The sequence below is a fragment of the Siphateles boraxobius genome, unplaced genomic scaffold (assembly GCF_051911475.1).
Source record: "Siphateles boraxobius isolate OS27281-9 unplaced genomic scaffold, OSU_SipBor_1 33, whole genome shotgun sequence".
Lineage (NCBI taxonomy): Eukaryota > Metazoa > Chordata > Actinopteri > Cypriniformes > Leuciscidae > Siphateles > Siphateles boraxobius.
In genome coordinates this window covers 8666129-8681491 of record NW_027508953.1, presented here as the reverse complement: position 1 = coordinate 8681491, position 15363 = coordinate 8666129, and the positions used below count along the sequence as shown (strand labels likewise).

The following is a 15363-nucleotide window of genomic DNA, read 5'->3' as shown; positions in this document are numbered from 1 at the left end:
GGAAATGATCTTCTAAATAACTTTATTCAAAGACTGAGGAGACAACAGTGACCTGCCTATGCCTGCAACACTCCACAAGCACTCTCAGTCATTCCCTTTAGTAGATTGTTTTTTATTGTTAGTATAAAACTGTTCATATCCTCATGAGAGCCAGCAATCGAGTTATTTCCTATGTAGAGGACAATTATTTAAGCACTCTGCTGTTCAGATATCAAATGTTTGGAGGTTACACCATGACAACTCCCTCTCTTGGTCTTTAAATACGACTGGCATTGACTGAATTACTTAATTCAGCACTTATGGGAATGTGATAATATTTTGTAATCATCATTTAAATCACTCATTTTCATATTTATTTGTCATAATTTAACATCTCAAGACAACTTTAGTGGGGTTTCATATCGGAATATGACTTTCTTTCTGTTCTGAGACATGCATCAGGCATTTTAGGTGAATAAGTGTAGGCTATAGGGAAGAAATAGCCTACATATTAATATTTCTATGAAATATGAGAAAATGTTGCCAAGTTATGACTGTATTTTAGAATAGCTACTTCTTTTTTTACATGTTGGCCAGAGAACACATTAATATTCAAATTAGAGACAAATATGGAAAAACTCGTTTTTGTCCAAGTTTACACACACATATTGCTGTAAAGTAAAATAACAGACTTTATCAAATCATTCTCTAATGTCATACCATTTAGTTGAGAATCGTTCTACAAATGTTTGAGAATAGTTTAAGGTAGAAGTTTCCTGGAGCTGTCGAAGTCCTGAAAACATTGTTTTGATTAAATCTTGTTTTCATTTTCAGAGTCCTCTAGGACATATATATATATATATATATATATATATATATATATATATATATATATATATATATATATATATATATATATATATATATATAGCCTATATATATATGAAGAATTCAGATGCAAAAGCCTCTAAGTGCCATCTGAAAATTTCTTCTAGAATGATCATTTTTATCAAGCTCGTATATTTAAGTTAATTATTTTCAATTAAATGTCAATGAAAACTATCTATTAATTGTCATTTAAGTGAAATTACTGAACTTAAATATACGAGCTTGATAAAAATGATCATTGTAGAAGAAAATTTCAGTTGGCACTTAGAGGCTTTTGCATCTGAACTCTTCATATATATATATATATATATATATATATATATATATATATATATATATATATATATATATTCATAATTTACTTCGCCATTTGTTTCTTATAGGCTGTGTAAAAACAATGTATTGATTTAAAAAAAGAAGAAGAAGAAATTTACAAATCTTTTTAGGTCTCAGGAGGATGGGATCCACTTTAAACAATATTTGTGTCATTTTAATTTCTGATGTTTTCATGATAGTAGTTAGTAATACAACTGTAAGCAACCAGTGTGTTGTTCATTTTATGCAGAAATATTTGTTTGCTTATTAATAAAAAGTGTTTTACAAAACGGTATACAAAATTGAAAGTAATTATCAAGCTCTGGCACATACATTTTATTCATTATAACCTGATTATTTACACAATAGCACGTTTAGCAGGATGCAAATTAAGATATAAAGTTGAGAATTGTTAGTAATGTGAGATCATGCACGTAACTCTGGGGGGAAAAAAGCTCAAATAACAACTTCCCTTAAAAAAGATACTGTAAGCAAAATTAGGTGACCTGTTTTTTCCTTTCCCAAAGGAATGTGGTGGTGCTATACTTGCAGTGTGGGCAAAAGATTTTGCCCTCCAACACTTTCTGTGTGATTGTAGATAGGGTATGCACTATGGCAAACTTTGCAACCTCTATTAAGTAATATCATTTCCATCTGAAGATTGTGAGTGAGTTTAATAATTTATACAGTAATGAAATACATCGCAGGAGGGAATTATGGACTTTTGTCAGAAAGTATGGTTTCCATGGTAATTTTGCAAAGGTTATGCATTATCTCTATGTAAAAGGATACCTAAATGAATAAAGGACAAAACAGATTGAGTAATCTGACTCTCAAGAAGACTCTTATGATAGACACATCATCATTCTCAGTTAATTGCTAAATTTGTCATGCTGCTCACTCTGTTAAATGCCACTGTAAATCTTTTGATGTTTTCTCTAGCATTAAATTAAAATTTGGCAAAACTTAAAGAGATGATTTCAAAGTCAATGTGTCTGAAGAAACAAAAGGTCTAGTAAACACATTAACACTCAAGTCTAGTGTGGCACATTAAAATTAATTTCAAATAGGAGGTGATCTACCAACTTTAAAGTGGGCTAATGAAACATACTCAAGATACGAGCATATCAATTATAGACAGTTATAATCTGTGGTTTATATCCTATAAAATATCATTAGCCCAGTGACAGTATTGGACAGTTTCTGTATTGGCGGATCTTGCCCGGAAAATGGTATTGTTTTGCAGATTAAAGGCTAATAAATGAGACAAATTAAAACGTATTATGTGAACATTTTAATTAGTTCCCCAGGGTTTCAGAATAGACATGTCATATATTAGATTACAGCCTATTAGTCATCAAAATGAATATTTCAACCCATGCTGAGTGATGATATACTGTAGTCTTCAGGACTATCATGCAGAGATACAAATGTAAATGCAGTACATGCTGTGTGTGTACAATATATCAAAATTACATTTGATAAATCTTCATGGGGCTACTTAGTTTTTGTTTTTATTCATATTAATTGGATTTAATGAAAGAGGATATGTTTTGACAGTCAGTTTTTTTTTGGTACATACTACTACTGAGACAACTATACTACTAATAATAATTATTATTATTATTATTACACTAAAACATTTTTTTGAAGTTAAAACAAAGATTTTACTTTCTTCAAGAAAAGAGTACTTTCTTCAAGAAAAAAAATATTTTAAAATAAGTCTTTCCACCTCAATATTTCATGTTTAATTCAATGTGTTAATGATTCTTTGTAATTATTTGTGAAATTTATTAGCAATTAGCAAAATGAAAATAGTTTCTACATTGTTTCAGTATACTATTAGTAAGATGATTTATTTATTAGTACTATGCACGATTTGGTTTTGTTTCATGTTCCTGTCTCATGTCAGTCATGTGTCCCCTGTTCTAGTCATGTGATCCAACCATGTGTTCTGTGTTGTCATGTTGTCATTGTTTCATTGTTCACAGGTGTCCCTTGTCTTGTCATTAGTCCTTGTGTATTTAAACCGTCATGTTTACCTTTTTCCTTGTCAAGCATTGTTTCCTGATGTCCACACTTGGGTTCTCTACAAACTTTCCTTCAGTTGACCATCATTACATAGCTACTATTAGTAATAGGACGATATTTGGATATGTATTTATTAATTTTATTTAAAAATGCATTTTTTTAATTGCATACTTTAAAATTGCATATTTAGGGAATAATGAAATTATAAAGTTAAATAATAAATCGTGTTCATTTTCTTACATTTGTGAACATTTATCTTTTGTTGCTATATTACAGTATAGTATTTAATTAATGTTTATTTATGATTACATTTATAAATAATTTAATATTAAATGTGTACTCAAATATTAAAATAATATTAATCTCAACATAGTTTTAGGCATAATTCAGCATCTGTCTTTTCTATGCCTATAGTGTAGCCATTATAGCTGTTATTTTTGTAGTTTTACACTTGAATGGATGAATTATGGTGCACTGCAGACATTGAATTCAAGATATAATAAAACATTGTGATGTGGAACAGGAAAGAAATCTCCATGGTAACTCTTGGTAACTCATAGTAACTCAGTTCTTCCGATAAATGTGACAGATATCATCCATAGCTTTGATAACAGCAAAACAGCAGACTCACTTACAATTGTACAGCAGGATGAGGGGGCTGGTAATTCAGTATTCGCAAATTATACGGCTATAAAGGGTTCATTTAGCAGAGGGAGCACGAGAGAGAATGGAGAGGAGACAGTGTAATCTGCATTACAAAAGAGGTCAGCTTTAGCTAACCTGTAACTGAGCCATACTAGACAGTGTCAGTGCTGTTCCACATCATTAATCTCACTTATGTTTCAACTCCATTGTGGGTATTTTTACACTGGTGATTTTATCACTGCGTTTTCCACTACGCCTCATAAAAGCAGAAGTTTGACGGATGGTTTCATTTATTCTGGACCGCTTCAAGAGCAGGTTGAAGGTGCTCCATGGAAACCAAACGATGGTGGGGGGTGCTGCTTGCTTGGAGCATAATATTTTGTCCTCTGGCACTTTCTGTGTGCTTGATGGGTATCACTGACAGAAGATCATCCTTAAGGGAAAATAAATAATCCATCCATGCATTTGGTTGCTATAGTGAACTGACTCTTTGGGGAAAATGGTTCGTCTGCCTTGCTTGCAGATCTCAAAAGCCTAGCGGGTCATGTGAGTCATCAGCCAAAACAGAAGAGATATAAGGGTCTTTCAAAAGCGCTGACTCTGTAGCAGTGCAGTCTTTCAATCTAAATCAAATGACACTGGGTGATGTGTTTGATCGAGCATATTTCTATAAAAAGTGATTTTATACATCACAGGATGCTGAATTGTAGTCTTGCTCTCGAGAAAAGAGATCTCTGTAACTAAAAACGATTATTGACTTGTTGCATCTAAAGCGTTAAAGAATGAATCAAGCTCATCAGTTCGTTTTTTTGACCCCGTTTACACCTCTATTAGTTCAGTTGTGATTCGATCGACCAAAACGCATCTTAATACCAGATGTAAACAGGGCCTGAGTGTATATTAGAGGTGAAATTGTAGTGTTTACGTTTCAGGGTTCCAGACAACTAAACACACCAATAATGTAACAGTTGCAGTGGTTGGGAAAACGTAAAATCATCTTTAGTGCAAGCCAGTTTTTCCTGCATGCACACAACAAGGAATGAACACAGTATGTCTGATTTATGAACAAATGACTCTTAATAACTGGTTATTTTCAATTATGAGATATTTTAGAGGGATTATATGTTTAATTATGTTTTTTTTTTAAGCGTGACGTCATGGTGATTGGTGATGGTTGCAGTGAAATTTTGCATGCTCTGAGTCTAGTGTGACCATGGCATTTGGAACACATCATAATTTGTATGAGCTTCTGTTTCCTGTCTGCCACATTATAATATGTATGAATGGAAGTCAATGGAACAAAGTGTAGTGTGACCCCTTTTAGTAGTTCATACTCAGTCAGAGAATCAACTAGAGCCAGTGGCTACATCCGAAAGCTGAAAAATGCTGCCTCTGTAGGCAGAATACGGAGTTAGGAAGGCAACAATGCATGTTTAAATCCAATGCATCACAGCCTGTCTACTGAGATACCATCATCTGATCGATTTTTGAAGGCTGCATATATGTATCCTTTGCTGCCTTTGATATCCCACAATCCTGTGCATTCCATTCCACGACAGTTAGCTAAAAAATAAAAATGTCGTCTGAAATTTACGGTTGGTGGCCTGTTTTTTGCAAATGTACATTTTGACCAACATTTTTTTTACTTTTGATGTCATAATTTTAGCAAAAAATATGCATTGTGGTAATTAAATATTTTCTATTATCACCAAAACTCTCTCTATTTTGTTGTAGATCATTAAACCATTAGTCTGCCTAGTCTGTAGGAAATCAGTTTCAGTAGGTACCTTCGTGCCCAAACGAAAAATTCACTTGAATGCGCTGCGGCTCGACACTTCGAGACACCGGCAATAAACGATAATAAAAGATGACTTATTCTATTTCTGACTTAGCTACTCCATGTGGTTGTGCTGTTCTGACAATGGGACAAATGGATTTGGAAAGTCTGCAAAGTTAACAGTTACTGTGACCTATACATTAGTTTCGAAGGACTCCTATCAGTCTGTTTACTCATTTATTTTTGATATGACAACGTGTAATTAAAGATATAGTCTCAACAGAGTCTTTGAATTAATGAATGGTATATGGTATTTTAAAGAAATTATGTAAATAATTTACAAAAATATTCATTTGAATTATTTCCCCATTTTTCTACAAACATATATATTTTTTTAAATTCTGAATATTGTTTTTATAGTATTAAGAAAATTCAGCATTGTGTTGGGGAGAGCAGGTCATAAACACTCTAGTGTTTAAGACTTTCAGTACCGAAGTGTTCAGAGCACTTAAAAAACTAGATCAATACAGAATGGAAACCTTCAACTTCTTGCCTCAAGCCCTATTGACAAAGCCTGAGAGGAACCTAGCATGACGTATAATAGCAGCATAAATCAAAAGAATGTAAGTAAAGCTTTCCCACAGCGAGATTAATCTCACTTTGCTCCCAGTGTTAAATTATGCATATCGCAGAATTATGGGGTGTAGGTTATGAAACCTACATCCACTTTTGAAACTCCCCATATGATGATGTCATGAGTCAGCGCTTTTCATTCGCCGCATGAAAGAGAATGATTTGCACATATTGTCTGACAGTTCACCTGCCTGTTCATAAAAGCCCAAAAAGACATCACTGTCTCCAATATTGTGCGCCATCCATCACTGTCTGGAGTCCATATGCACATTAATGAGTTCTCTGAAGCAATTCCCAACTTTAATTCAGTCTCTGGTAAACCGTAGAAGCGGTTTCAGCGGGAAAACATAATTTACGCCACTAGGTCTTTTTTTATAATGGATGCAAAACAACAACAGAGCTTGTTTTCTTTGAGGCTTACAATTAGAAGTACAAAGTTAGACTACGTTAACACAGCAGCAAACCTCAGCAGTATCGACTTCACAATTGATGTTACACATATTCAAACCTCAGCAGGGCTCTTTCCTTAGCAACAAGGGAAACTTGGTTTCTATGGATATGTGCCCTTAACAGGACATATGAGAGAGAGAGAGAGAGAGAGAGAGAGAGAGAGAGAGAGAGAGAGAGAGAGAGAGAGAGAGAGAGAGAGAGAGAGAGAGAGAGAGAGAGAGAGAGAGAGAGAGAGAGAGACTGCTGTGTGGGGGCGATGCAAACACGATCCCAGCTGGCTCTCATTAACTCACCAACCAATCATTGTAGATCTGTGCGTACACTGTGTAAGGACAGGCACAGGAAGTCAACAAGGTGAGGCGTTCCCTGTTGGTGAAAGAGACACACAGATACTTGCAGGATCTTTACTACGCCTGATAATAGCTTTAACTTGAATTTTAATGGTTGAAAAGTCCCTGCTCTGGCAGACTGTTTTCTTTTCACAGAAAGAAAGTGATGTGGCTTCACTTTTTGCATTGTTGACATCTTTAGTAAGGTATACGTTTCTCTTGTTCAAGCATCACCTGCCACCCCCCAACTCATCTCTTTCTCTGCTGGCATGTGAAAAGTACCACAACTCTCATGGGACTCATTAGCCGGAAAACAACGGTATAAGGAAATGACATAAAATCCGTAGAAAGGTGATTGCTCCGCGCCCGTAACATCTTTACCATCTCAGTTTGAAAATGGCATTGGCAGAACTGAAAGGAAAAGCTCGATTTTTATTGACTCATGAGTCATGACCCACAGTTGCATCAATAGTAGAGAATCGTTACAATTAAAGCACTTCCAATTGCAATTTAATTCTAATTCTCTACTGGCAGACATATTATTGGTCATAATTAGGATTATTGAATATTATTTACTCATACTTACTATTATTACTTTAATGGCAGGAACAAGCCTGCATCCCAAATGTGCACACTATCCATCCTAAAATAGTATATAAGAAAATACAGTATATACTTTTTATTACGATAGCTGTTTTTACAGAACATCTCTGCCGTGAATGTTTTTCTTTAAATAATTCCAAGGATATGAAGTAGATTGATTGATAATTATTTTAACGTTATTACATTGCATTTCTATGTTTATTTGATGGCTTTTTTTATTCTGATGTGAGTGATGTACCGTTTTTACACACTTATTTCATCAAAAGGCTTTCATTAAAAAGTCTGTCCATCTTAATTTCTTCATTGTAACATTTGAGACCCCAGCTCGGTAACATTTATATTTCACTAATGTTAATTACATAACTTGCAGTTCAGAAAGAAGTTAGAACTACCACTTTAGGTGTAGCAAACACTGGGACATGCCATTATGTACAGTAATAGTAGCCTACGATTTGATTAAAAATAAGCTAAAAACATTAGCTTAAAAATAAGCAACAAAAAAAACTGTGGTTTGAACTTAAATTGAAGTGTTCAAGCCATTAAACAAATTAAACATACACATAAACATCTTCCACCATGTATTTTTCCTCTTCCACAGTCGGTGATGCAGGGAGTCTTGTGATTGGTTGTCAAGCTAGCCAAATTCGAATTTAGTAGCCTCATCTAATCTCTGATTGGCTGGAATTAATGGCATATTGTAACGCTGGGTTGTGTTGAGCAAGTGAGCCGTCTGTGCTTAGAGAGCGCTTATATGAAAGGAGCAAGAAAGTGAAACTTTGCACATGCGAAAGAGAACGTCTGCGAACATCCAAATACTTCCAAATACAAATATTTTAAAAGCTAAATTGATTTTCGTTCGCTCGAAATATTTTCATATCTGCGAGATGAACATTTCTACGCAAATCTCAGTTCACGCGCGTGCGAAATGCCCTTTTGCGCGCTCAAAATGTGATCTTGCGCACGCAGAATTGTGACCGAAATCTAATCCCATATTGTTCTAGCTGACCAATCACAGCGCTTGCGTCCACGTAGAATTGACACGTTGTTACATTTTTGGAGAGGTGCTGATTTTACTGGTATGGCTATAATTGTATTTTGTTCATTGATGAAATATGGCTAATATGCTGGTAAATCTGTATATTCTATTGAAGTTCAGCTATGAAATGTAAAAGTTGAAAACTGAATAAAGCTGTTGATGTGAAGCAATAACTTGGTGTTATTGAAAATATATTACAGTAAAATTAATAAAATAAATAATAATAATAATAATAAAATAATAAAAATAATAAAAAATAAAAGTGTAATGCTGTACTTTATTTTACAGTAGACCTATGCTTAAAGCTACTGCAGTTAGTTTTACAGTAGGTTTACTGTGGTATAAAATACAGAAGCTTGCTGGCTATTTGTTGCCGGTAAGTTACTGTTGATATTATGTTCATTTTTGTCTTCCTCATTCATTTTTTAAAGTTGGACATCAACCTTCTTAGTATTCCTCAATAAATTCATTAATTAATATAACAAGAAAAAAAACAATACAATTATAAAATAATGCCTGTTTTCCCATTTATTTTTTGTAAAAATTGTTTAGGGTCGCTGTTAGGTATGTAACAATGTAAGTATTTTTTTTTCTGTACAATAACAATGAAATATTTAATGACTAAATACATGCAATTCACATTTATTGGTTAAAATGTCTGAAACACACCAATGAAGTGATGTTTCACTCATAGTTACCGCAGGAAGAAAAAAAAGAATAGGTAGCATTATCAGCAAAACTTGAAATGGCTCAACGATTTACTGTAGAGCAAATACTGAACACAATCAAATATTACTGTCACTTGATGGTGGATCTGGCGAAGAAGTTGTCAGCGATCAAAATATTGATTTCGAAGATAAAAAATGATAGTTTTGAGAATATGTTTGAGATGGTGAATATGAGCCAGATGCTGAATGTGCTGTGAAATGAGTTCTGACGAAGACAGTGATGATGGTAAAACATCTGCTCAAACCGAACCCTTTCAAGCTCCAAAAGGTAACAAAATATGCTTTATTTTATTCTTCTGTAATTGTTAATCTAATATCAGGAGAGTTTTATATTATTCCGACAGGTAGAGATACATCCGTGCTAGATATAGATCCGGGTCACTAAAGACCCTAATATGTAATGGTGATTGGAGAAACTCAAGCATTTAAGGTTTAAACATTCCTCTTTCTTAGTGTTTTCAGATAAGCTTCAGTTGGCAAGCTAACAAGCAACTAGCTCTCCATAGTTATTTGATTAAGAAAAGCTGTTTTGGATAGCTTGAAAAAGATGACAAGTTGTGCTTTTCATGTTCCAAAAATGTGACAATCATATTTGAAATCATGTAAGTTTAATTAAATGCTGACTGACTTGCCTGTTTTTAAGCTCAATAAAGGGTCATGTTCTTATAATTGGACTCTGTTGCTAAAACAGAACGTGTGCAAAACTCTCCTCCACAGTAGGTCACAGTACTACATCATCAACAGGCACAACGAGGGTCCTAGAAATTATCTATAGAGCACTGTACATTTCCCCAAGGTGCCTTTATTTCCGCCACCTAATTTGAGAAACTGCCGGTTACATTGTGGTGCCATAAATTCAGGTCGTATTGAAGTAAGTGCGGCTGCTACATTACTATGCAGCTCCCTGACTCTTTTTCCGCTAGCCTTGTGACTAAGGCTTCATTCTTTGGTCTCCGTGATGCACAAAGATCTCCTGAATCAAAGCGATGAATGATGAAGTAGTGATTTTTTTCACTGGACATACTTTGCTTCATGGTCGCTGACTTTTTGTATAAAATTTTATTTTTTACTGTTGCTATGCAACAAACTCTAGGTAACCAGAATCAATTTGTCAAACAAGCCACTAAACAGCACGAACGGTGAGGAATGCCCACATGACTTGCGAATCTTGCCGAATAATTACACCAAACAAAAGAAAACAGGAGAACGGATGAGCTGGCAAAAGGGTCACTCACATGACATACAGTATAACTGACAACTCTGTATCTCACAGAAGGTCTGGAATTTACTTCATTTTATTTATTATCTTTTCACTCAGGCCGGCTTGGGCTGGTTCTTTATCAAAAGAATAAAGTGAGATGATATGTTAGGATGTCACTGCACCACAGGCAATTTATGGTAAGGCTCAGCTATGTGTTTTATTGTATGTGCACACAATGACCATAACTTTGTCCCTCGAGACGATGTCCACACCCACTCCCTGACCCATACTGACCCTTTAATCAATTTAGCCCCATTTCCTGATGCCAGCGGCCCTAAGTGATTGAGTTATTATACTGAGTGCTGGTTAGAGCGAATGAGAGAGAGGGGAAAAAGAAACAAAAAGAGAGACGGCGACAGCCAGAGGAGGAGAAATGGCATATAAATCAGTAGATGTGGTCATGCATTGTTGACATTTCATTAATTGCTATCCACACCGCTGTGTGCAAACTAAAAATACATGACATATAAGAATATGTGCCAGTTTTTCTCAGAAACAACACCCCTTTCACCCATCTTCACCCATATCAAGGGCACATGTCTGAGTTTGGTTTTATGGCAAACCATTAAGCTTTATTAAAACCACAAGTGATATTAGTATCCTGCAGATTTAATAGCTGCAATTTCCTACTAGCATTTGTTTAAGCGTCAAACGATACCCCAGGTAAGTGTTCTCACGCAAACAGACACTCGAGGGGGCTGTTAAAACACTCATGTGTGTGCTGTCACGTAGAAATGGGATGAAAAGAACACTGGTGTCAGGAATCGTGTCTGCAGTGCTGGTGTATAGCGAGGGATAATCTGATCCGGCCCTCCGTAAGCGTTTCTTATACGGACCGCACTCCTCAGCAGAAGCACCAGAAGAGCCTATTGCTTGTTCAAAGCCTCATGGACACATTTTTTACCTTGACCTGCAACCTGAGGCTTATATGTCTAGATTCCGCTATGTTAAGTGTTCCTAAATCCTGTCGATAGTACTCACCCTTATGACATTCCAAATCTGTATGACTTAAGTCTTCTATTGAACATAAAAGAAGATACTTTCAAAAATCCTGAACACTGTTTCAGGTTAATTCTCTTTACTTGTTTCTGACAGCTTGTGCTTTGGGGAATGAGAATCTACACGATGGTATGTGCCTTTTGCTGCGGTCTGCATTCTGGATTCGGCTCTTTCAGGTCATTACGTGTTATGATGTGTGACTCTAATGGGGTTAGTTGCTATTGGGAAGGAGAAACATAGAGCAGACATTTCCCATGAGACTCCTCCAGTACACTGGCACGCTGATGAGAGGTAGAGAGGAAAAAGACAGAGACATCTGCTCACACATTTCCCGCATCCCATGTGCATTAAAACCACAGATATTCTCTTAATAAACTAAGCTCACAAAAAATAGTTCAAATCTCCCTGGTGTGCATTCATGTTACTTCTGTTGCAAAGCTGTTTATGGGGTGCATTTTTATGTAAATGCGAATGCAAATGTATAGATTTGACTGGCGTCAGAGACATTGGAATAAATCTCCATCCCTCCTGATTGGAGAGAGGTTTTCATACAATAGCTGATGATTAAGTCAGCTGTCAGACATGGTCTGCCAAGCCAGGCCAAAAAAAAAAGAAGAATTAAAAAAGCCTTTTTTCTTTTCCAATGTGTCAACTGGCTAAATATAACATGAATGCGCATTTGGCAAGATAGTTGCATGTTGATAGTAAAAAGTTGCATACCCAAAGAAACTGATTACACCAATTGAGTGGCTTATATAATTGCACTAGTAAAGCATGCTTTATATTTACAAGAGCATATGCTTTGGAAAAATGCACAAACTCACACAAGGACATTGTTCACATAAACAGGACTCAAATCCATGTTGGTATGTTACATTTTCATCGATGTAACATTTAATTGTCCATTACATACAATGTAAAAAGTGTAGAATTTCAACCTGTTTGGGCCCTTACAATTACTTTTGTTGATTTGACCCAATGTAGTAAAGTTTATTTAGTTTCAACTTTCACTAAAGTAGTATGATTGAGCGACCCCCCCTCCCCCCCCCCCCCTCTCTCTTAGATCACAGTATCACAAAGCTGTTGTGATCATCTGAAGAACTGACATGATATGTTTTTTGGCTTCAACCCAAGACTTCAACAGGACCTTCATCTTCATCGAGAGACAAAAGCGAAGGAGCACCGGACGGGCTCGCGCCACTTCTGAAATTTATAGAGCCGTACAGTCTGGCTTGGTGCTTGGAGTAGGCAAAGGCTTGTCTCCTGATCATCTCTCCTTTATACATGGAGATCATCAACAGGGTTGACAGTACCACACCTCCGAGTGTGAGGAGGCACAGCCCTGCAATCACACACCTGTCCAGGTGAGCGCCCACTCGGGCGTTCTCTCTCTCCAAGCGCTCCATCTCCCGGGCGGAAACGGTGTCGGGATTCACTTTGACATCACGTGGGACCGTGTAGGAGATGACAACCAAGGAGATCCCAGTAACTAAAAAGGTAACAGCACCTATAAATCCATAATCCACTGACTTTTCCGATGAATCCACCATGAAATCGTCAACTGAAAGAAGGGAGCATTCCGGGGCGCCATCTTGGAGCTCTTTGGATGAATTCCAACTGAAGTTGTCATAAATGGTCTCCTCCTCTAACAACTGACCGTCTTTATGGTCAGTAATGTCAGCCACACCTGGAAAAGCTGTTTCATACTGCTCATCGTAACACACCTCAACTTCTTCGTCAAATCCCCATTCACTGAGTTTGCAGAGTCGTCCAATTGGCAGAGTCGCTGTCCATGGTTCTGAAAGCCTGTTTGCCTCATTAACATTCTCCTCTAGATACGCCTGGCAGCACTCTTCATTGTAAAGGGCTCTGTCATCTACACACACTGAGTGATGACTTTGCTGGTGTTTTAGGGACCAGTCAAGGTTATCGGTCTGGACAGAGTCTTGACCACAAAAGAGGACTTTAAGATCAGCCATTTGAACTTCTATTCGTATGTTCATCTCATAGCAGGCAGATGCTGCAGTATGAGGACAAAAACAACAATTTATAACAGACAATAGTTTTAGATAAAGCACAAAATACTAAGACAAATATTATGAGGGAAGACAGAATAATTACACATCTAGCTTATAATGTAATTTGTTGTCATTTTAAAAGTGATAAATGACAAAACTGGTATCAATGGAAACAGCAGGTTATATTGTTTACCTTAATATATAATATCTATACAAGCTTTCCATCTAAATGCTAAATGGTATACATTTACATATACAGAAAGAGAGAGAGAGAGAGAGAGAGAGAGAGAGAGAGAGAGAGAGAGAGAGAGAGAGAGAGAGATATGGGGGAGGGTTGCAACACGTTTCAGTGTACTTATTCTGGATCCACAAAGATAAGACAGTGTAGGCTATATTTACAATTGTGAAAGTAACTAACAAACGCTGTATGTTATGTTTTAAGCATTACTATAATATAGTTATGCACAACATTTAAAACGTCCACTCAAAAGATGTTACAGTCCTGTCCATCCAACCTATATAGTTACAAATTACCCGACTCACACTTGACATTTACACAGTTTAAAAAATAAGTTAGTACTTTAATTTAAAGCAGGTAAATAATGTATATTACAATATTGTTTTAAAGTTTGAGGGGGGGAAATTAGTTACAAATAAAATGTGGTCTCTCTTACACGGTCTCATCGTACAGTTACCATCAAGATTCTCAATTTAAGTAGCCTAATAGAATAGGCTACTTAGATTTGATTTTTCTAATTAGTATTTAAGTTCATAAATCCTTTTCACGACCGAAATGCTCCTAAAAGTGCGCTTTATCCTGTCAATAATACTTGTAATATTTAATCTGAGGAGCTTTAAACGGCGCGTGAACATCAGCATTGAACAGAATACTGAAGCGTTTCCTGGTTTTCAGTCGCAGAAAAAGTATTCAGGATGACAATCTTTGGGGAAAAGATGTTGCCTGTCTTGTGCTCCTTCCCTATTTGGAGTCACCGAAAACTCACAGAAAATAAAGGCATCGCCTACCTTCTCCAAGCAGCGTCTCGCTGGCATTCCTGCAGGGCTCGCGCTCCGTTAATTAAGGGAAGCTCGTCCTGTTCCACCCGCGCGCCGCGCTCAGGTCTCCTCAATGATGCGCGAGCCTCTACAAGCGGCACAGACGATGGGAGGAGGAGATGAGAAGAGGAGAAGAGAAGAGAGGGAGGTTATAGTGTCGGGGAGGGAAATTAAGCCTGATCAAACACTTTTCTGATCATGCTATTTTCCTTGTGAGATTCACGACGCAGCCTATACAGATTGCATGCCTAAGCTGTGTCCTAAATTAATTATCCTAGAAATCAACATAATTAAAACGTTCTTGAAAAAACATTCTAAAAAATTATCCGCTGAAATTACTCTTTTTCAAGACATTGCCTAATACAATGTCACAATACACTATGGTATCTCTAAAGTTTGTAGCACATCATGCATAGGCTACAAGTGTAAATCTGATTTTCATAAAGTTACACCTATAACAATCAATAAATATTTGTTTGTAGGCCGAGATCAGGACTAGGCCTATATCACAGGGGTACGTTCACATGTCTATGTCTTAAAGTTTTTATGTTGGCTGTAGCTAAGGGAGAAGGTGACTATACACTTTTGTTGGCCTACTGAATAATTGTTTTGTTT

The 15363-nt window shown here is 36.3% G+C and overlaps 1 protein-coding gene across 1 annotated transcript; it reads right to left on the bottom strand.

Moving 5' to 3' along the window:
- Positions 1 to 12721: 12721 nt before the first annotated feature.
- On the bottom strand, positions 12722 to 14844 carry LOC143701929 (uncharacterized). Its single transcript, XM_077195618.1, has 2 exons — positions 14719 to 14844; positions 12722 to 13694 (listed from the first exon to the last, which is right to left on the bottom strand). Exon 2 carries the CDS (start codon positions 13675 to 13677, stop codon positions 12799 to 12801), a length of 879 nt encoding a protein of 292 aa, XP_077051733.1. The 5' UTR covers positions 13678 to 13694; positions 14719 to 14844; the 3' UTR covers positions 12722 to 12798.
- Positions 14845 to 15363: the final 519 nt, after the last annotated feature.